Source organism: Triplophysa dalaica, chromosome 8 (genome assembly GCF_015846415.1).
Source record: "Triplophysa dalaica isolate WHDGS20190420 chromosome 8, ASM1584641v1, whole genome shotgun sequence".
Lineage (NCBI taxonomy): Eukaryota > Metazoa > Chordata > Actinopteri > Cypriniformes > Nemacheilidae > Triplophysa > Triplophysa dalaica.
In genome coordinates, this window is record NC_079549.1 from 18,455,716 (window position 1) to 18,476,413 (window position 20,698).

The window sequence follows — 20,698 nt, forward strand, 5'->3', positions numbered from 1 at the left end:
GTCACTGCGCTGCAACAGAAGAAAACAGATGCGAACACAAAAAGCATCTTCATTAGTTTGGCGACACATGCCCTGCAAATACTGGAAACACAAACAAACACAGAAACGCACTGCATATACTCGCAACACAAACAAACACAGAAACACGCTGAAAACTGCACAGACGACAACGGAAGTGTTTCCGGGGGACCGCAAAAACTGATGCAACTGATTGGGACGCCCTTCACTTTGACTGTTCAAATTCGTTAGTGGAGTTGTCAGCCACATTGAAGGTAATTGCTTTATAACTTTACTTTTCCTTTTTTTAACGTACATCCGTAGGATATTATTAGCCAGTCGATTTGAACAGTTTAACAAAAACGATGAGACGTAGGAGCTGCTCGACTTACTTAAACAAGTGTCACTATAAAAAAGTTTAAAGGTTTAAAAAAATGATTAAAAACTTATTCTTGTCGACATAGTCAGTTTTGCTGACAACTCCACTAACGAATTTGAACAGTCAAAATGAAGAGTGTTCCAATCAGGTGCATCAGTTTTTGGGGTCCCCCGGAAACACTTACATTGTCGTCCGTGCAGCTTGTGTTGCTAGAATTTGCAGCGCGTTTCTGTGTTTGTTTGTCTTTCGAGTATTTGCAAGGCATGTGTCGCCAAACTAATGGAGATGCTTTCAGAATTTTCTTGTGTTTTTTTGTGTGTTTTCTTCTGTTGCAGCGCAGTGACACCTAGCGGCCACCGTAGATTCAAATAGTTAACGGAACAATAAATCTGTAAACAATATGCCATATAGGTTATAACCTATAAATACATTTACCCTGGGAATCAGAAAAAAACCTTTGGGTTACAAGTTATTTGAGGTGCGTCAAATATCATATAGTTAGTATAGTCAGGTGGAAAAGTAAAGAGATGCAAATTTGGCCTGAAATGAAAATATGAACTAACCCTGGCTTGAACATAACCTGCTCCGTATCAGGTTATCTTCAGAGAGTCGGTTGCTATGGTAACTTACATACCCAGAAAGTCACATCCGTATTTGGAACCGCAAGTGGAGGTTATCTTGGTATGTCACATAACCAGCTTTCTGGAATACTTCTCAGCTTTGTATTAACGTCATGCCACATAAATTAGGTAACGTTAACACTTCTTTTATTGTTTTACGTTTCCTTCACTTCGGTTTTCTCATCTGTAAGTAAACCATGTAACAGTTTATATGAAACAGGGTGCAGTCTTATCTTTAAACGCTTCTATACATTGCGTTTGCGCAAGTTCTGTTGAGAAATGAAGATGTGTTGCGTTCAGTTACTGTAGTAGAGTCTTTGGCCCCTCCCTCTCATGCGCTGGGAGAAATACTTTGATAACATCGGTTAGCGTTACAAGAAGGAAATACATATTTTGACGAATCCACGCGGTAAGGGATCCATTTCAACTTATCCAAGTATCTATAATAAAGTCACCAATACGTGTCTTTCGAGTAACTTTATACGCGACATGCTGCTTTCAAGATGTGATACTATTGAACGTTTCTTCTCAGCGGTCATGTGACGCCGTTACGACTTTCTTAAAGGAGTCGAGTAACGTAACATTCAAGCTTCTTACTACTGTTGTGAGTACTTTACATAAATAATTGCATATGAATGTGACGTGATCGGAAAACGTTGTTTTAGTTGCACGTTAATGCTCATATCAGACTAGTAGGCTATGTAACGAGACTGTTTAGCGATGTAACGCCCTGTATAACGGGCTTAGATCGCATTGAACTGGAATGTCGAGAGTGATCATATGACATTACAAACATTACACGTTAGACATTAAAAACACACATTTATGGACTAAGTTAGTCTTACTCCAGAATAGTCTAACTGTTAGTCTTCACAATGTTGTTTAACTTGTTTAAAGCATGTGTCAATTTTATGCAAAACTCGTGGTGTTTAACTGAACTAAAGCGAGACTGGTCACAAATAATAACTTGTGTTTGTGGAGTACACTGTTTGTGTTAACTTGCTGTTAAAAATTTAACTATTCATTAATGTTTCATAGTGTTCTATGTATTCATTTCTACAAGTTCCATGTTGTATCTGATATACTCAGTGCCCTTAAACTCACAATGTTGATAACTTCAGGCGATACACTTCAGGTGATTTCTGCTCACATATTTGCTGAACAGTAACCTAATGTATTACCAAACACTACAATAAAAACACCTGTTCTACATACAAATGTTCCAATAAAAATGTTTCTGTGCTATTCTGGGAAGTTTCGTTAACCAGACTTCATTAGCAGCCCTTGTGTGTTTCTCCAGGTTTAACCCATGAGACTCTCAGAGCCCAAGAATGAACCAAGGGAGCATTGCTTGTTTGTGGACCGCGTTGCCTCAGCACTGCCCTGCACCATGTGACCGTTACAAGCATGCTTCGTGTGCCCACAGAGGCCATGTCTACTTACTGGGAGGCAGAGAAAAATGCTCACTGAGAGATTTCTGGAAATATAATGTGGGTAAGTCGCCCCTGGTGAGTCGTGACATGATTGAATGAATGAATTGCAGTGTGCGGTGGTTTATTTCAGATTCAGACGGCACTGATTGATATCTGATTGTTGACATGACTTGTCATGAGTGGTACTTTGTGTATTTTTAGCATGTAACACGTGGGCTGAGCTTCCCTGTCATTGCGAGGAGGCACCTGAAGAACTAGAGGAGCATACCATGGTAGGACATCAGGTAAATAAAACGATTACTCAAGAGATTTACTAGAATAACTTAATATACAGTATGATACAAGACACCCTGCCTAGGTTGTTGTGCAATAACAACAGGGTAACTACAAATTGTACTACTTGGCTATATAGAATAAATAAATGGCCAAGAAATGGATGCTTTAGTTACAATTATTTGAATGTACTTTATATTGTATCGCCTACAAGATGGTTTAAATATACAGCCAGCAGTCAACGTACACAAATATTTGACCACAGAAGGACATAAATAACGGTTCAGAACTGTGTAGTCCAGAGAGCTCTGCAATGAAGACTGTTAATATCATTTAACAATTTCATATCTGATCAGGGATTTCTTTACGTCTTTGGGGGAATGCAAGATTCTGCATATAGCAACTCAAAAATACCTCTTTGGGTCTTCGATACAGGTACAATTTATGTATAACTATTTCTTATATTTATGTAGTGTGACGCCTAGACAGCACACCATACAGTTTTGTTCCATGTTATACTTCGCTGGTCACCTCTTTAGTTTTGCATCTTTTGCAGTAAGTGAATGCTGGATTAACTGGAAAACTGGGATTGAAACGGTACAGGTATAACAATCTCATGTAAAAGTGTATTTACACTTACAGTATTAGGCTTTCATGACTATGGTCTGTTTTGTAGGGAACGACACCAGCAAATAGGAAAGGGCATAGCGCAGTCATCTTTGGGTCATGTATGTATGTCTATGGTGGATACGTTGATATTAGAGGGTCAACAAAGGACTTCTGGAAATTTAATTTGGGTAAGTACTATGTCATGACATTTATGATCTATGAGAAGTATCTACTGAAAACATACTAGTAATGAGTTATCTCTCCTTATAGCGCCTTATTAAAGTTAAAGATACACAATACAATTTTAGACTGTTGAAAATTGGAAAAATTACTGTAATTAAAATGTAATGTATAAAGAAGAGTGCATGACTAATACATACAGTAGTTTATCTTCATCCAAAGAGTCTCCTCCGAGCAAATATTTAATAAGCCTCGGCCAAGGTTATTGGTGTTTAGGAATGTCAGACCCCAACAAATGCCTGAGATTGATTATACTGCACTTATCAATGTTTTACTCACCCTCAAGGCATCCTGACTGAATATGACTTTCTCGAAGAATAATGCAGTCGGAGTTATAACACCACGTATCATTTTTCTTCCAAACGGTAAAATGGGGGTGAATGGTGGGCAATTTTTTGAAGCTCAAAAAAGTTCATCCATCCATCAAAGAATTACTCAACACAGCTCTGTGGTCGAAACAAAGGTCTTTTGAAGCGAATCGATGCGTTTGTTTAAGAGAAATATCCATATTAAAAGCGCTAAACAAGGAAAAACAGTACTCTGGTTCACACGCACGATAACGGAAGCTAGACATTAACGTTAATAGCGCTGTCAATATGGCTATTCAGTCAGGATTGACCATCAGTCGGGATGCCTTGAGTAAAACATTGGGAAATTTTGTTTGGCCTCTGAAATATCCCTTTTACGGATGAAGAATATTTTTAGTTATAAAGAGTATGTTTTTACTGTTGACTTAAATCTACCCAACATTTGTTCATTTCAAAATGTGTATTAAATCTGTTGCCGTTTTTAAATGACTATATACTAGATTACAAAGTGTGGTCGCAACTTAGCCATGTAAATGGTGGTCCTGGTCCCAGACATGGTCATTCAGCTATTACACACCAGGATTGTATGTACATCTATGGTGGCCTTCAGGGACTGAGAGAACAGAAAGACTTGTGGAAATGGAGTTCTACCAGTCAAACCTGGAGCTTCATCAAATGCTTGTGAGTGTCTTTCATATCTGTCTAGTTATTATTGTCTTTCAAATCCACATAATATCACTTTTAATAAGTGAATACAAAGTAAGATACAATGCAACCGTACATTCACTGTATTCATGCAGTCCATTTCCCTTACTCTTGACTAAGAAAAACAGCAGACAGAAAGCTATCACAACCCTAATAACAATGTATTCCCTGCCATGTTTTACTTGTTTTGCATTTATCAGATATCCACATCAACAATAATTCTACTTTTTGCAATATTTATTATTGTATTATCTGATGCATACTAATACATTGGTTCATACTATGCAGTTCAGGTCCCTCAAAACTAGTTGGCCACACTGCCGTGTTGTTTAAAGAAAGCATGCTTGTCTATGGTGGAGGAGAAACGCAGAGTTCACCTCAGAATAGTTTGTGGAGTTTTAACCTCACGACAACGACCTGGAAGAAGCTTCCACTCCTAACTGGATCTACCTCTCCATGTCTGGTCCATCACTGCAGCGTTGGTCTAGGTCCTGGTTTTCAGCCAACTGCTCCACACAGTGTCCATTCCAGAGAAATACCCAACTCGCACAACATCAATAACAAGCGAAGACCCTTTAAAAACAAGTGCTTACCCACATTGCAAGAAAACGGCATTGAACTCCAGACTCTCGAACTGGAAAATAGTAAGTGTTCGCCTGATTTTAGTATTGCACTGAAAGAGGCTAAGATAAAAGGCAGCTGTCTCACATTTGAGAACCAGGAGGCTGTCAGTGAGAAATGGAACAGTGGTCACCTGGCAGAACAAAAAGAGGACGCCATGCTTCTCCATGTGCCAGACTTGCTTTTAGTCCTGGGAGGTAAACCTTTACAAGGACAGCATGGGATTTCAGTGTGGCATATGACAATGGCATAAATCTTGAAGGAGGAGAGTTCAGTTATTTGCAGTGTCTGTTACTTTCTCTGTGAGAAATGAGACTTTTGTAACAATATCCACATCCTGTGGTAGAATGGTTGCATTAAAATGGAATTCAGTCTTGTACAAACTCTATACAGCGTCCGTCATTATAACATTAGTTTTACACAGTTTTCATATACAAACACTCTAAAATATTAACTTATACGGGGGTTGAAAGTTTCACTGAAAGACAACAGTTTTCTCTAAACTATTTTTCAAAAATCACTGAAGAATTGGCTCTTAAAACAGCAAAGTTAAAGCCAGTATTATTTGTTTTAAAAAAATGAACGGAATAAATATATCTGTAATCCTTATGTTTTTAGTAAAAGTCAGAAATTGTTCAAATAATTGAACAGTCTGAATTTGCCAAAAAGTCCACTTTTCTGTAGCACTTGAGGGCGACAAACTTGCATTTACCATTTCATGCTGAGCAGAATGCATAGATAAGTGTTTTGAGTTACAACAACTCACAGTAATTTTGACCAAAGAGTAACAAAGACATGGAAGACATTTATATACATAAAAAAATATACACCTGAATATATCTCAGACATGATCCAGCCTAATTCCACGACACGGTTCTTCAAGACCGGTCTTATCTTCTTTAAATCAGTCATATAAAAAGGTAAATTGGTCGAACTGGAATATGAAAAGCAATACTGTTAAGTCCTTTCTAATTCCTAGTCTGTGAGAATAGCTGTTAGGACGCAGTCTGAATTTAGTGTATACAACTGGGATGTATGAGCCTGATGTATTTTCGTATATTTTAAGACAAAACGCACATTCCCCTTCATCTGCATGTCTGTAATAAACAGGTAAATAATGCAACAATCAAATGTGCATAACGGCTGATAATCCATATGAAGAAACTATTTGCTTAAAACTAATGAAAAACAAACCCATTAAAGGTGTAGAAAGTGTCTTGAGGCGCTAGATGGCGCTAAAACATCAAATAAAAAGATTGGCATTGTAAGTACGTCTATTTTTTCAAAACACATACAATATAGACGAGTGTATAAGTCCTACAAATAAATCGTTTTCGTGTGATGTTACTGAGCACCAGTAACTTTAACTGCTTTATTGACATTCTTCACATAGCCGCGCACCGACAACAACTTGTCACTTATCCTAGAAAGCGATGATATTTCCGCGCATTTTACCTGTGTTCGCGTCTTCCATTGAACTCCTCAGAAAATGACGGAAAGTGTTATGAATGGACATCTGTCAAACGAGGTCGCTTGAACCTTTGAACCTTAATACACATTGCATTACATCTCAAACAAGCGGTAATATGACCCCTTTAAAGGCTCTGATGTTCATGTAGGACGGATGCTCTAGTTGGCTGGAGGTACCACGTGATCTGAAGAATAAAAAGTTCAGCGTGAGGATATTTTACAAGTGTCGCGATTACACGAGAGAACAAGAGCAACATCTCTCCTGAGGCTGAAGAAACACTTAGAAGAACATCGGAATTCCCAACACTTTAACTGACCAAACATCACGCTTAACGCGATAGTCGGCGGAAAGCCACGTTATGAACGAATACGTTGACTACACAGAACTTTAACGGAATTACCGGCGTTTTTCGTGGGAGGTTACTGAGCGCCAGTAACTGCTTTATTTCGTTTTGTTGTGGTTCTCCACATAGCCACGCGCCACCAATAATTTGTCACTTATCCTGGAGATGATATATTTCGCGCATTTTCAAGTACTGAAGTTTTAGAGTCTTCCATTGAACTCCTCATAAAATGACCGCAAGCGTTATGAATGGACATCTGTCAAAGGAGGTTGCTGGAAGTATATATTTGTCCTGTTTGTAGGTCAAACCGACAGAAGACGGTAGGAATTCATGAACTGATTCGTTTGATTGTACGGACGCTTGTTTAAGAAAATGAGTATTTACATTTTCCATGTGAGCTGTTTATTGGCTTGCATGCTCTCGGCTCAGTTTACTGTGGGAACCGAGGAGTCCCAGTGCGTCTCGTGTGGACTCGGGCATCGGGACGATTCGGGCCGAATGGACACGGACTTTCTGGAGGCGGTTAAAAGGCACATATTAAACAGACTGCAGATGAGAGAGAGACCTAATATCACTCATCCCATTCCCAAAGCTGCCATGGTTACGGCGCTGCGCAAACTTCACGCCGGCAAAGTTAGGGAGGACGGGAGGGTTGAGATTCCCAACTTAGATGGACACGCCGCCTACAACGACGTGCAGGAGGAAACATCGGAAATAATCAGTTTCGCCGAGTCAGGTGTGTAAAGCAGCCCGCATGCCAACTGTGTTAAATAGTTGAATGAATTTGGCTGGTTTCATGAGACGTGCGTCTTTGATCTTACGTTCGCGTGTAATTGGATCAATTAGAATGTGACTCTTTCTTAAACTATAATAAGATATGACGATAAAAAGTAATAAGCGGGCTGTCAGATCCTTTGGTGGGTGCCGAATCAATTATGATCCAGGCTGGAACATCTCGGGAACGCCGAGTGAGCATCAAAAACATGGTAATCAAAATATTACGGATAATTCGGTAATGAGAGGGCAAGAACCTCATCACGCCTTTTTTCGCTTTATTACCCGACAAAAATCTTTGTTTCTAATGATCTCCATATAAGGAATGTGTTTCCTTACAGTAATTACCTGCACATTAGTTGCTGGGGAAGACAACCCTTCATCTCATTTTATAAACCGCAATGGATGCATGTTAAGTTGGTGTAGGCCAACTATCACACGTTTATAAGGGTGTACTTAAATCTTAATAACCAATTTTAAAAATGGTAGGTTGATTCTCATTTGTATGACCCTGTTTCTACTTGCAATATCATGGTAAAACTATAGTTACTACAGTTTTTGATTACTTTGGTATATGTAGGGTTAATTGTTGTAAGTGTATGCAGAAAACATTCATACACATTTGAGGCATTGATTTGCAATATACTGTATATGTGACCCTGAATCACAAAACCAGTCTTAAGTAGCACATGAACATTTTTAGGAAAAGCCAAAAATTACATTGTATCGATCGAATTGATCGATTTTTCTTTTATTCCAAAAATCATTAGGATATTAAGTAAAGATGATGTTAATAAATATGACCTCCCTTAAATATATAAAAACCTTATTTTTGTGAGTGGATGGCCTGCTACAGTGCCTCTGATTACCAATTCAAAAGCAATTTTCTCATTATTTAGATATTTTCGCACTCTCAGATTCCTGAATATTAAACGGTTGTATCTCCTCCACTTATTGTCATATCCTAACAACCCATACATCAATAGCTTTATTCTTCAGCTTTCAGAATATGATTATGTAAAAAACTCAATTTACAAAAAATGATCCATAAGACTGGTTTTGTTGTCCAGGGTCACATATAATATATCATGCCTTTTTATTGATTTTATCTCTAAGTACAAACCTACACGTCAGGGATTAAGGCTAAATATTGCAGAACCGGCTGCTTTATCTTCCAGTCCAGCACACCGTGCGGCACAATTATCTCGGACATTATCCCAACTTCTTGCTCCAATAAGAATGATCTGAACCCAGTCATGACAGCCTGACAAAAGGAAGGGCGATTATTGTGGGAGTACTGTGCGTTCTTGCTTAACCCAATATGTCAACATTGGGAACAAAAACAACAAAAGATATCACTCAGAATAATGCATGAGACATTTGAGTCGTGGGTGACAGAGGCTGGTGTGGGGGTTGGTCGTCTTATATCCTACTCTGAACATGCATTTAAAATATCAAAGCTTCATCAGGCCTCCCCTATTATTCATGACACCTTTGAACCGCTGAGCAGTAATGCATCATGAAACTGGCTCTCCAAACCCCCCTCTGCCTCGAGGCCAGCTGGCGCTAACCCCTTGAGCAGAGCCTGGCAGTGGCATTAGGAGAACCCCAGATGCATGCTGCTCAGAGGTGCGTGCTGAGAAGAAAAAGTTGAATTTGCGAAAGTCAGGTGCAATGCGCAAATCACTGCAGCTGCGGGACACCGGGCCGCCTCCGGTGCTGCATGCTCTTCTCTGCTTGCTATGATATGTGGAGAGATCGTAAACCAGAGGGTAGCGCCTATCTCGCTCCCTGCTTCAGGACAGCAATAAGGAGAGGGCTGCCAAAGTACAGGAGAGGCCAGCTGCCAATTTCAGCTCTCTATTGACACTGTCCTACGGGCCATTTCAGAAGTATTTGGTGTCCCGTAGCCACAGGAGCGGAGCGGTAGATGTTCGCTTCTCATTTGTCAGCGTAGCCATTCGGACTCGCTGAACTCTACAGGACCAGTTCAGCGCAGGGTATTAAGACTTCATTATTAGACGTTATTCAGCGTGCCACGGTGTCCGTGAGGTCAAAGAGCCAAACTGATCTCTTTAGAAAATCTTTCTGACATTTGATCTAAGGAAAGAAATTAGAGCCCGTAGTGTTAATTGATTGGCAGGCGGTCAAAATCTAATCGGGTGGCTTGCCATGCTCTTGATCTTATTGATCTTCGACAAGCAGTTCACATTAAGCATTTAAAGCACAAGAGCGTTTTCAGTGAACCCCAAAAATAAACCTTTCTCTATTTTAAAGTTTGAATCTATAAATCAACGTATGTTGTTAAGGTACAAAAAGGAGCCATATCTCATAAGACTAAAATCATTGTTTTACTGCCAGTGATTTCAGTGTCTTAACACGTTCATGACACAGATGCCATATTTTGAATACATATATTTCTCACACTCCTCTCACTATTTATGTATAGGACTCGGGAGTCAAGTTGGATGAAGGTGAGGGAACACTGTAAGGTTATTTATTTACAGTATCAATAAATCTTTGTCAGCATCCATCCGTGGACCCTGTAAAGAGAATATGGAGAACCAATAAAGAGTGCAAAGTGGACAATCCTTTCTGTAAATAAATTCACAGCAAGCTATGGCTATGAAACATTTGTGCACATCCATATGCAAGAAGATTTCTATCCAGGAGGCATACAGCAGGTACAAAAGTGGAGGAGCATGTTCCCTATTATCATAGTACATACTTGTTCACACCTGACGTATCTCCAGGGCTTGACTCTGTCACAGTTGAGCCCTGTGTGTCTGCACTGTGAGATATGAAAGGGCTGACAAAACATGTTTTGACAGTCCTGTTATAAAATTCAGCATTGCATGGTAACCATTTGTTGGGATAGGATGCTGGTCTCTCCTTAGTAGTAACCATGTGGGTCAACCAGTTTCACCAGCTAGGCATTGTCCACCAGAACCTTGTTTCGAGAACATGTGAAAGTGATTTAGTCCACTTCACATTTACACTTGAAAAACCATACCGAGTAAAGAAGAAAACTATTTGTTTTATCCATTTATTTGTCATTACTATTTGCTTCTATAATTGCAATTTAAACACCACCAATAAAAACAAATCTGCCTGTGTTAAACAGCTCTGGCATCTAAATAACATTTTTCGAATTATCCAGGTGGTCAAAAGGACTTTCAAAATCAAATGAAAAACAAAAATACTCTACATCTAAGACTTCACAAATCACTACACTGTTGTATTTAGAAAGTGGCCAGTGTCATGTAAATAGCCTTTATGTTGCCTCATCATGCCTTTCGTTTGAAGGCCACACGCTCAATGCTAGGCTGTGACATTGCAGTCTCCTAATACCTCTCACACGGCATTGTGTTGTCACTCTCAGAGGCTCCAGGAGCTCTGGGTTTTCACAGCACTTCTTATGAACTCAATGAACCCCCTGGGGAAAGGCCCACGTCCGACCCCTCCCACCCTCTTCGCCCAGCATCTTCAGCCTAAATCACCAGGCCAACTGGACGCGGGCCCAGAGCTCCACTGTGGCACCTAATCTATCTGGACAATTTGGGTGGTTTATGTTAGTCAATGTTGCTAAAGAGATGTCAGGATGTCTTCTAATAATGAGAGAAAACATGCATTTTGTATTAAACACCATTTTTCCATCCTTTACAGATGATGCGGCTTCATCCAAGTCCGGCCTCTACTTCTTGATCTCCAATGAGGGCAATCAGAACCTCTACGTGTTGCAGGCCAATCTGTGGCTCTACTTCAAGCTGTTGCCCGGTTCTCAGGAGAAAGGATTGAGGAGGAAGGTCACGGTGAGGGTGCGTTTCCTTGAGCCCGGCGGGCAGAGTTTGCACTGGCCTGTGATGGAGAAACGTGTGGAGTTGAAGCGCAGCGGCTGGCACACCTTTCCTCTGTCCGAGCCCGTGAGAGAATTGCTGGGCAAAGGGGGTCGACGTCAAGACCTGGACATCCACTGCGATGGTTGCGAGGCCACCAAAGTGCTGCCCATCTTGGTGGACCCGAACGACCCCTCGCACCGACCCTTCCTGGTGGTCCGTGCTCAGCAGGCAGATGGCAAGCACCGCATCCGGAAGCGAGGCCTAGAGTGTGACGGTACCAATGGCGGTTTGTGCTGCAGACAGCAGTTTTACATTGACTTCCGACTGATTGGCTGGAACGACTGGATCATCGCACCCGCAGGGTATTATGGGAACTACTGTGAGGGCAGCTGTCCAGCGTATATGGCAGGTGTTCCGGGGTCCGCCTCCTCTTTCCACACCGCAGTGGTGAACCAGTATCGCATGAGAGGCATAAGTCCTGGATCAGTCAGTTCTTGTTGCATACCCACCAAACTAAGCACCATGTCAATGCTTTACTTCGACGACGAGTACAACATTGTCAAACGTGATGTGCCTAACATGATCGTGGAGGAGTGCGGGTGCGCCTGAGATGCCTGTTTAAATCTGAATACGAGAGCAGAGACAGTCATATTTATGATGTTTTTGTACCACGTTCATATAGAATGTGTTATTAATTGTGCGCTCACCAAGTACAATCACACACGTGTGTGTGCATCAAGCAGTTGATCATCAGATATATGACAGGTTGGTACTCTATAATGAATATGAAAGCTTTGGGATGATAAGGGAATGATAACACCAAATGGTTTCTCTCTAGTTTGCCATTTCTAGACTTAAAAAAAAGTGGCTCAACACAATTCCCTCCAACAGCAAAAAGGAGAGGGACATTTCCGAACCATCGTCACCCACTGAAAAAAGTACTTAGAAACCGTCCCACCGGTCGTACAAGCACTGACTCAACTTCAGAACACCAGCACTTCGACAGCTTCCTTTATACAACACGACAAATCATTCCAGCTGAGGAGGAGACTTCAAAATCAGTGCATCCCAATCATTCCCAGAGACAATCCCAGAACAATGACTCCAGTTGTCTGCGGCATTGATACACATCAGTCAGTTGCGAGGGTTTTACTTGAACTGCGAGTCCTCTGGACAACATCGTCTTACAACTACGACCTCTTCTTCCGTTCTCGTCTATGTGGAAGACTGCATAACCGGTCCGACACTAACCTTACCTTTTCAGCGGCTGACCCGCGGAGCGACTGAAATTCTGTCCAGCTGGTTTACAGTGAGTAAAGCACTTGCGAAAACTCTCAAAATGCACAATTTTAAGCACTTGCATATTGCAAAGCCTTCAAAAGGGTACACAGAGGTGGACCAACCCTTGCTCATAGTCCTTTTAATATAAAGTGCCGCATGAATTATGCAATGTACAGTAATCCTGAAACATGTCAAACTGATTTCTTTTTTTTTTGTACTGCTTGTCTTTAACTTTTTATCAATACTTGAAATGTGATCTTTCGCTTGCTTTCCAAAGCGGATGATTGATACGACGTTTGCACTGAAAAGTTGCGGGATTAGTTAAAAGACAAAAAACTGCCATTGAAAATGTTATTTTTGTAGTAATAAACTGAATTTCTTGAAAATGTATTGTACCTAATAATTGTACCAAAGAGGCCATTATTTTAGCAGTTTGAAAAAGATGGCAAGGCCATTCCTATGTGTGTATAAAATTAATATTGATCATTCTCAAGAGGCCTAATAATCAGGGTACAACATTATGGATTCTGTTTGTAGCTCTGTCTCATTTTTCTACTATGTACAGCAAACCAATGGAACACAATCTCTTTTCACTTCATTTCAATTTTTTGATCTTCTATTTAATAAGAGTTATTTCCTAGCTGTTGTTACAAAGTCATTTAGATAAACAGATCTCTGTACAGACTATGTAAAATAAAAATATTCTTTCTTAAATATTTTGTAACTTGAAAATAAATGCATTAAATCCTTGTACTCTGAAATGTGAAGCGGTTGCTTTTAACAGCATCAGAATGGCAACACTGATGTTGCATTGCAAATCAGAGCATGTATGACTTTGCATAAACAAACCTAAACTTTTGCATGCATTTCAAATTACACACAAAAAAGTTGCAGTTCTCTGCTGCGTATTACCGAGGTAAAGAGCTTGCTGTGAGACAACAGAAATAAGCCTATTGATATATATATTGATATATACACCTGATTTCAGTATAGACACTTCACGTGCATGTAATGAGCTCTACGGTTTCATTTTTGTCATTTTTAGTACATTCTTAGCTCAAGGGCAAGAGGTCTCTTACGCCATAACATGTAGAGACGGATTACATCAGTGTGGGTCCCCTGGAAGCCCTAAACATGTTTTCTGAGACGTAGATGCAAACACGCTGCAGCAAAATACCAAAAGCAAACAAAGCGAGCCAGCACACCTACCAACGGTCGGGGCGGTTCTGCTGAATCCCAGTACATACAGCTGCAAAACATACCACGCAGCCCAACGACATCAGTCACATATTTAACTGAAGTGTAGCTCATCGTACATCTGTCAAATGAGACAGACAAAGTGGTGTGAAAAATTACGTGTTTATAGAAGTCACTTGAAAATGACAGTGCAAGAGTGATGTGGTACGAGTCAGTATCGACACCCACATGGAGGGAATAAATATTTTGATGTGAGTGTTGTAGTTATGCACACGCACACACACACATTTCAAATGTATATATATATATCAATGCATTTATGTATGCCACAATATCTTTACGTGTGTACACAGTTATATAAGAATGTCTGCAAATACCTGTAGCCTATATACTGTACATAAAGAACACAGACAGTTGGAAAAAACTCCCATTAGCTCAGAATGCAAACAACAAAAGTCAATGGAAAGTCTTTGTCATGATAGTAACACCGACATGAGCGCATTTGAGAGTGTTTATTGTGTGAGAAAAGCAAGAGGTGAAGACGGCGAGAGAGAAAGTGCAGCAGGTAGAGCTGTAAAGGCAGAGCTGTCTCGTCTTGTAGCGGAGTGTTAACGGTGCCGCCACGACTGCTGGAATGTTAATGATACCATAGTTGCGCTGCAGGCAAACTCATGAAGCCACAAACACACACACACACACACAAACACCTTAACTATCCCACATGACCCAACAATCTATAAACACCATCTGAGGTCAAAAGAGTTACGCTGACTAAATCCAATGCGAAATGACATGAGGTAGAACATGTTTAGTGCTAGTTTATAATATGGTCATTCATGTGAGGATCTGATCATTTAGGCTAGAAAAAAAACAGATGTCCCATGTGCATTTTGTTAGAAAAAAAGTTATATGTGCACTTTATATGGAAATAAATTTACATTTATGCATTTGGCAGACGCTTATATCCAAAGCGACTATGCAGTATGTGTGTTCCCTGGGAATAAATGGCCAGGATTTGAACAAGTATTCTCAGTTTTACTATAGTAAAACTTAGTTCTACTTAGTATTCTTAGTGCATCGAACATGCAATAAGTAGTTTTAGTATTTGAGTAACTTCCTAAATGTGAATTTTAACCCTGAATTGGCTTGCACAATGCATTCTCATAAGGGATTACAGACTGAAGTGAAAAGGCTTAAAAAGATGAAAGCGTACTTGAGAGAACCAATGACAATATAGCTCTTTAATCCAATGAGACTTAATTTGTGCTGCTGCAGATGTTCAGACAAATAAACCAACAACTGTGGGTGTGAAGCACAGACAGTCCAACAGCAAATGAAAAACAGAATAAAAATTAAAATTGTAGCGGTCCTGTGGCTCAGTTGGTAAAGCATTGCTTAAAAGTTCCAATGCATGTAATTTCGCGGCATCCAGCGGTGAGGTTGCGCATTGCAACCAACGGCACACTCCGCCCCTCCCTTTCTAAGTACTATGGCGGCGGATACAGAACTAAGATGTCATCATGTTTTAGACTGTAGAAACAACATGGCAAATTCCATGTAAGTGCTGTATGTAGATAAAAATTGCTGATTCTAAGGTAATAAAAACATAATGGTTTATTACGTAAGGTCTTCGTAAAACTCTGAAGGCATAGTTATGTATATTAGATTGCATTTCTTTCAATAGATCCTCCAAAAAATGACACACTGGACCTTAAAAAGCAAACAAGTTGTGGGTTCAATTCTAAGAAAACACACACAAACATGCTGATCAACTGCGTACCTTAAATGCATCTCAAGTCGCTTTGTATCTGTCAAATACGTAAAATAACACTAAAAAGCAAGTTACATGACAGTTAGGTATGCTTATTTTCCAAAGTCCTTGTTTTAGTTTTCTTTATAATGATAGATTTACACAGAATTATCTAGAGCTGCTTTGCACTAAACCCCAAGTCCATGTCTGAAGCATGGATTTACAAGTTTCTTTAACCCCACTGAAAAACAGCCCAAGGTTTGTCACACTCCTCTACACATCAGCCCCTCCGCCCTCCTCCACGTTGACCTCCTGACTCCTTGAGCACTAGAGTACATTCAAGGCCACAAAGCTTCCATTTGTGTTGTGGTTTTACCTCGTACTGGCTGGGGGATCAGAGATCAACAAGGGTCACCTCCGCAGGGAACTTTAGCAGAGAGTCGCCACAGTGCAGGCGTTGATAGTAAACTCAACAAACTTACAGAAACTAAAGGCGCACCGTAAACCCAAAAGGCAGACCTGTGAATTTTTTTTATATCAGAGCAGCTGATATGTGAGCAGCATATGGGTTGTTTACCCAAAAATGGAAATTTGTCAAAATGTCCTCTAACATCATTTAAAGTCTGTACACGCCTCTTTCTTCTGTGGGACATAAAAATGATGTTTCTAGAAACATAATAGAATTCAATGGGGATCAAGGTTGTTTGGATACCAGCTCTCTTCAAAATATCTTCTTCTGTGTTCTGCAGACGAAAGAAAGTCATACAGGTTTGGAATAACACGAGGGTGAGTAAATGATGAAAAATGCATAAAAACTTTCCATAGAAGTTCAAATGGCCAAAAGTTTTTAGCTGCATGAACACAAACGGTAAGGAACATTGCTTAGCTTTGCAGTAATAAAAAAAGTGAACGCTGACTTTGGACTGCCAGGTCTTGGTTACGTCAATCGAGGCTGCTTTGTGGCAATATTCTGCAGGATGAGATTATTTTAACCTTTGGAGAACTGAAGAAATATAGAAAGAAGACTTGTGCTGGTGAGTAAAGCTCCACGCACACGTCGCGGCAGAGCCAAAAGCAAACAGCTGGCCTTTTGTTCAGCCAGGCAGAGTTTCTGCTCACATTCATGTGACGTGGTGCATGGCATGCAAGGGTTGAAACCACTGACGGTGATTGCCACAATGACGCGTACAAGTGAAACTGCAACACAGTTCTGCTCTCAAGTTCACAAACAAAAACCTTCAACTCTCTGATCTCACAATACAAGGAACATATGCAGAAAATAAGGGCATATTTGGAAACGCCAGAGCTGTGGATCTGTGAGCGCACTGTGTTTGCGAGGAGGGAAATTCCATTAGAGGGGATTTCAGGTGTGGTTGTACACTTTAAAGCGAGCTATCATTCCTCTTTGCCTCATCACAGGGTTGTTATTTTGCAGGTGCCTTATTGTGTTCCATTGTTCTGCTTTTAGGGGGTTTTTATGATCTTACCAAAAAGAGATGCTGAGATGCCGCGTCTGAAGATGCGGTCTTCATCACGTATGGAAGAAAGGAGACCTTTGTGAGCAGAAACTGATGTCGGAAGAGATGTGTAAGAGAAAACGTCAGGGGAAAGAATAACGGAATGTCGCTCTTGGGTGACACGCGTCTCGGTTAAAAGGAAGCCTGAAACAATGACACAAAGAGAAAGGCAACCTGATCAGATGAAAGAAAGACAGAGACTTGACATGCTTGCACTCGGATGTGGATCAATTCGATATAAGATCTATAGAGAGGATGTTCTCAATGAGGGTGAATATGCGCGGAATGTGTTTTTTGAGTAATGAATTCAGTAGGAATAGGTATCCGCTGAAAACTCTAGATTGATATGAAGTCTAGATATGGCAAAAACCTTGTGTCTCCAAAACCGCTACTTTTCAGTGTTATTAAAAACTGTATTCTTTTTGTTTGGGTAAATATTTGCAAAACCCAAATGCAATCATGAAGCGTGACCAAAAGTGATGATTTATGAAAACAAAACAAAAAAATGATAAAGTATACTGTATAACATAATAAATATAAAAAATCATAATAATCAGTTTTATGTTTCTCCACGAAAATGAAAGTTCTGTAATCTTTTATTCACCCTCTTATCATTTCAAACCTACATGACTCTCTTTCTTCTGCAGAACACCAAAGAAAATTTGTTGAAGAATGTTGTTAACCAGCACCCATTGACTTGCATTGGTTTTGTGTCCATACAATAGAAGTGAATGGGTGTCGGTGCTGTTCTGTTACCAACTATCTTCAAAATATATTATTTTGGAAAAAGAAAGTCACACTGGTTTAAAATGACAAAAGAGTGAATAAAAGATTAAAGATTTTTCATTTTTGTGCAGAAACATAATTGATTATGATTTGTTATATTTATTATAGTAAATGATGACAGAATTTTCATTTTCGGGTAAACCTTCCCTTTCAGCAACCAGAACAACTATTGTGGCTGGTAACACGTATAAAGCATGAAAAACAGTTGCTGCGTGTTGGAGATACGAGCAATGTCTGATGAATGTTTCTGGCATTATCTGATACAGGATATGCTGATAAACCATCTGGGGATGTTTATTAGACAACAGCGAGCGCCCATGGCCAGCACACCATCAAAGAGCAAAAAGCTGGACTACTGCAAGGCAAGATATCTGTCAGACTTTGGGCTTTCCCTCTGGGACTGTACATGATTCAAAGGCTGGGGTTATCATCCGACTCAAATGAATTTCACAGAGCGCTGAGTCAAAGTGGGGACGAGAGCCACACACAGCGCAGGGTTCTCTGATGATCATGTCCTGGCTCTAGATACCATCTTAAGTTTTTCCACTCTCAAAGGCTGCACTATGTGAGATTGGAAGCCTGCCCATAATCTACCACCAGACAGGCAACACACAAAAGCCTCTGTTTTAATGTGGATCCCATTGTGTGATTTAATGTAAATACATAGATTGATGACAGGTGCATAGCGAACATTCCTGAGACCCGTGCCAGAACCACACCCCAGGTAACTATTTAAGGGAACGAAAACAGAAAGCAGGGCACATGACATTGAACACAACACAGAGAACACAGGCAGATCAGATTAAACAGATGCTATAGTTTTTGCTGGTTTTCTCTTATGCGATTCAGAAAAAGTCTCAAACTCTCATTGTTTTGAACTCTGAGTAGAGCTGAATTATCAGAATGAACTGTATTGCCAAGTAATGCGGCTTTAGATGTACAAGAAATTTGCCTTGTAGCTCCGTGTGCATAAAAGTAACAGAAAACTTACAATAAATAAACAGTAAAATACTGTTTATTATTGTTGTTATTATCATTATTAATAAAACTACTAATAATAATAACATCAAATGGTTTCTGATTCTTTGCATTCACACCAGTGGCCTGTATCACAAAGCCGGTTTAGGTTTTTACCCAGGTAAGTTCGTGTTTAGTTTGAGCATACGCAGAGTTTTGGGGCTAAAGAAGGTAGATTTAGCGGGTTTCGTTGCCATGGTAACACAGTTTACCTGCTCCGGAGCAGATTTTATTCAGGGTTAGAAATCAGCTTTGACAAAATATCTTACGCTGCGAAGCCACCCCCCCATCTATCTCTCACTACAATTTTTAAATGTTAAAGGGGTAAGATGTAAAGAAAATATTTTGCAGCTAAGCCTGTATTTGTATTGTATATTAACATTTATTAATTAGAATTCATTGGATATGCAACGCGCAATTGCAATCATGGATAGTTGGATAAACTTAGATCTACCTCCACCATCGCTACTACTTGTGCGCGAGTGTCGATCTCGCTTGCCAGCACGGGAGCTTTTTTCTCGCAAGCAAGGGGCAGTGAGCTGAAAATATGACGGTATGAACTGTTTGTTTAATGCATTTAGCTATACATTGCATGTTGTTCCGCTTATGTCTCGCTCAAAATAAGTTGGGCAGTCTTGAGAGTCTATGTAAGAGCAGGACTTCACCTGATCAGTGATTAAGTGCGAGATCTAACGTTACTCTGTGTATCAGACATTGCGAGCCAAAAGTAAGTTTACACCCTGGATGATTTTGTAATTGGCACATAGACGCTTGCAGAATAAGTCACAACAGTGTTGCGTGTATTCACATGAGCGGTGGAATCTCATCTGCTCCACCGGCGGAATTGTCCGTGTTTTGCCGCATACCGCATGTTTTCCCATAAGGGTGAACTGGACATTCGCAATAGCCGCTTACCGTGCGAATCCACCAAAGTGAACTTGGGTGACACTCTCATTCTCTGCGTTTCTCATCAAGTGCTTGTTGTTTGCGCTCTTCTTGCTATAACTCATCAACAGCACAAAAGGAAACGTGATTGGGTTCTTTCCCTGTTGTTCATTTGGCCTCTCGGCTGGGCCTCGGCTAAAGAAGCGGCTAAAGTTCCCAGACCTAGGTGTGTCAGCCTCCCTTCTGCCACATAAGCGAACTGCGACAATTGAGTGCGTGAAGTGTCCAGAGTTCCACACTTCATATTTTCGTCGAATGAGTGCCCTGCCAGCTTACTGCTTGTTTCACCCACTTGGCTCCTTAACTTGCTCATGAAACTCTGCTGCTATATCGTTGCAGGGTATATGCTTTCCCAGCCAGCTTACTGCTCGTTTAACCTGTTCAGTTTGCTAACAACTGCTCCAAAATGCCAGTGCTATTTGTTTCCGGGTGTACGCTTCCCCCTGCCAGACGTACTGCTATAGTTTAACCCAGTCTGCATAATGAGTCACGTTCTTTATGCTATTTAGACATGCTTATTTGTTTGGGGGAATTATTTTCTACTGGTGGCAATAATTTTGTTTTAGGGGACATGTAATTGCTGCGCTCCTCCT

At 40.3% G+C, this 20,698-nt stretch overlaps 2 protein-coding genes across 10 annotated transcripts; both read left to right on the top strand.

Moving 5' to 3' along the window:
- Positions 1-148: 148 nt before the first annotated feature.
- Positions 149-5,571, top strand: si:dkey-3d4.3 (ras guanine nucleotide exchange factor F). 7 transcript variants are annotated; one of them, XM_056755429.1, is made up of 9 exons: positions 618-854; positions 971-1,125; positions 2,297-2,490; positions 2,631-2,713; positions 3,059-3,137; positions 3,259-3,305; positions 3,379-3,499; positions 4,360-4,540; positions 4,853-5,571. In XM_056755429.1, the coding sequence occupies exons 3-9, from the start codon at positions 2,328-2,330 to the stop codon at positions 5,436-5,438; spliced, it is 1,260 nt and encodes a 419-aa protein (XP_056611407.1). In that variant the 5' UTR covers positions 618-854; positions 971-1,125; positions 2,297-2,327; the 3' UTR covers positions 5,439-5,571. The 7 variants fall into 7 exon arrangements, with proteins under 7 accessions (XP_056611409.1, XP_056611407.1, XP_056611406.1 ...); XM_056755426.1 differs by lacking the exons at positions 618-854; positions 971-1,125 and adding exons at positions 1,272-1,405; positions 1,529-1,600; XM_056755432.1 differs by lacking the exons at positions 618-854; positions 971-1,125 and adding exons at positions 1,272-1,405; positions 1,529-1,600 and having other exon boundaries at positions 3,259-3,299.
- A 1,285-nt stretch (positions 5,572-6,856) lies between these two features.
- On the top strand, positions 6,857-13,646 carry inhbb (inhibin subunit beta B). 3 transcript variants are annotated; one of them, XR_008907352.1, is made up of 3 exons: positions 6,857-7,735; positions 11,440-12,377; positions 12,451-13,646. XR_008907352.1 is itself a non-coding variant. In XM_056755433.1 (2 exons), exons 1-2 carry the CDS (start codon positions 7,372-7,374, stop codon positions 12,219-12,221), a joined length of 1,146 nt encoding a protein of 381 aa, XP_056611411.1. In that variant the 5' UTR covers positions 6,857-7,371; the 3' UTR covers positions 12,222-13,646. The 3 variants fall into 3 exon arrangements, 1 of the variants encoding a protein (XP_056611411.1); XR_008907353.1 differs by having other exon boundaries at positions 12,504-13,646; XM_056755433.1 differs by having other exon boundaries at positions 11,440-13,646.
- The last annotated feature ends 7,052 nt before the right edge of the window (positions 13,647-20,698 follow it).

What these genes read in the sequence shown, in the direction of transcription:
- si:dkey-3d4.3 (XM_056755431.1), top strand. Translation starts at nt 2,328, where the DNA reads ATGAACCAAGGGAGCATTGCTTGTTTGTGGACCGCGTTGCCTCAGCAC. An exon ending in ATACCATGGTAGGACATCAG is followed by an intron (nt 2,714 to 3,058) that starts GTAAATAAAACG and finishes ATATCTGATCAG; the next exon opens with GGATTTCTTTACGTCTTTGG. An exon ending in CTGGGATTGAAACGGTACAG is followed by an intron (nt 3,306 to 3,378) that starts GTATAACAATCT and finishes TCTGTTTTGTAG; the next exon opens with GGAACGACACCAGCAAATAG.
- inhbb (XM_056755433.1), top strand. Translation starts at nt 7,372, where the DNA reads ATGAGTATTTACATTTTCCATGTGAGCTGTTTATTGGCTTGCATGCTC. An exon ending in AATCAGTTTCGCCGAGTCAG is followed by an intron (nt 7,736 to 11,439) that starts GTGTGTAAAGCA and finishes CATCCTTTACAG; the next exon opens with ATGATGCGGCTTCATCCAAG.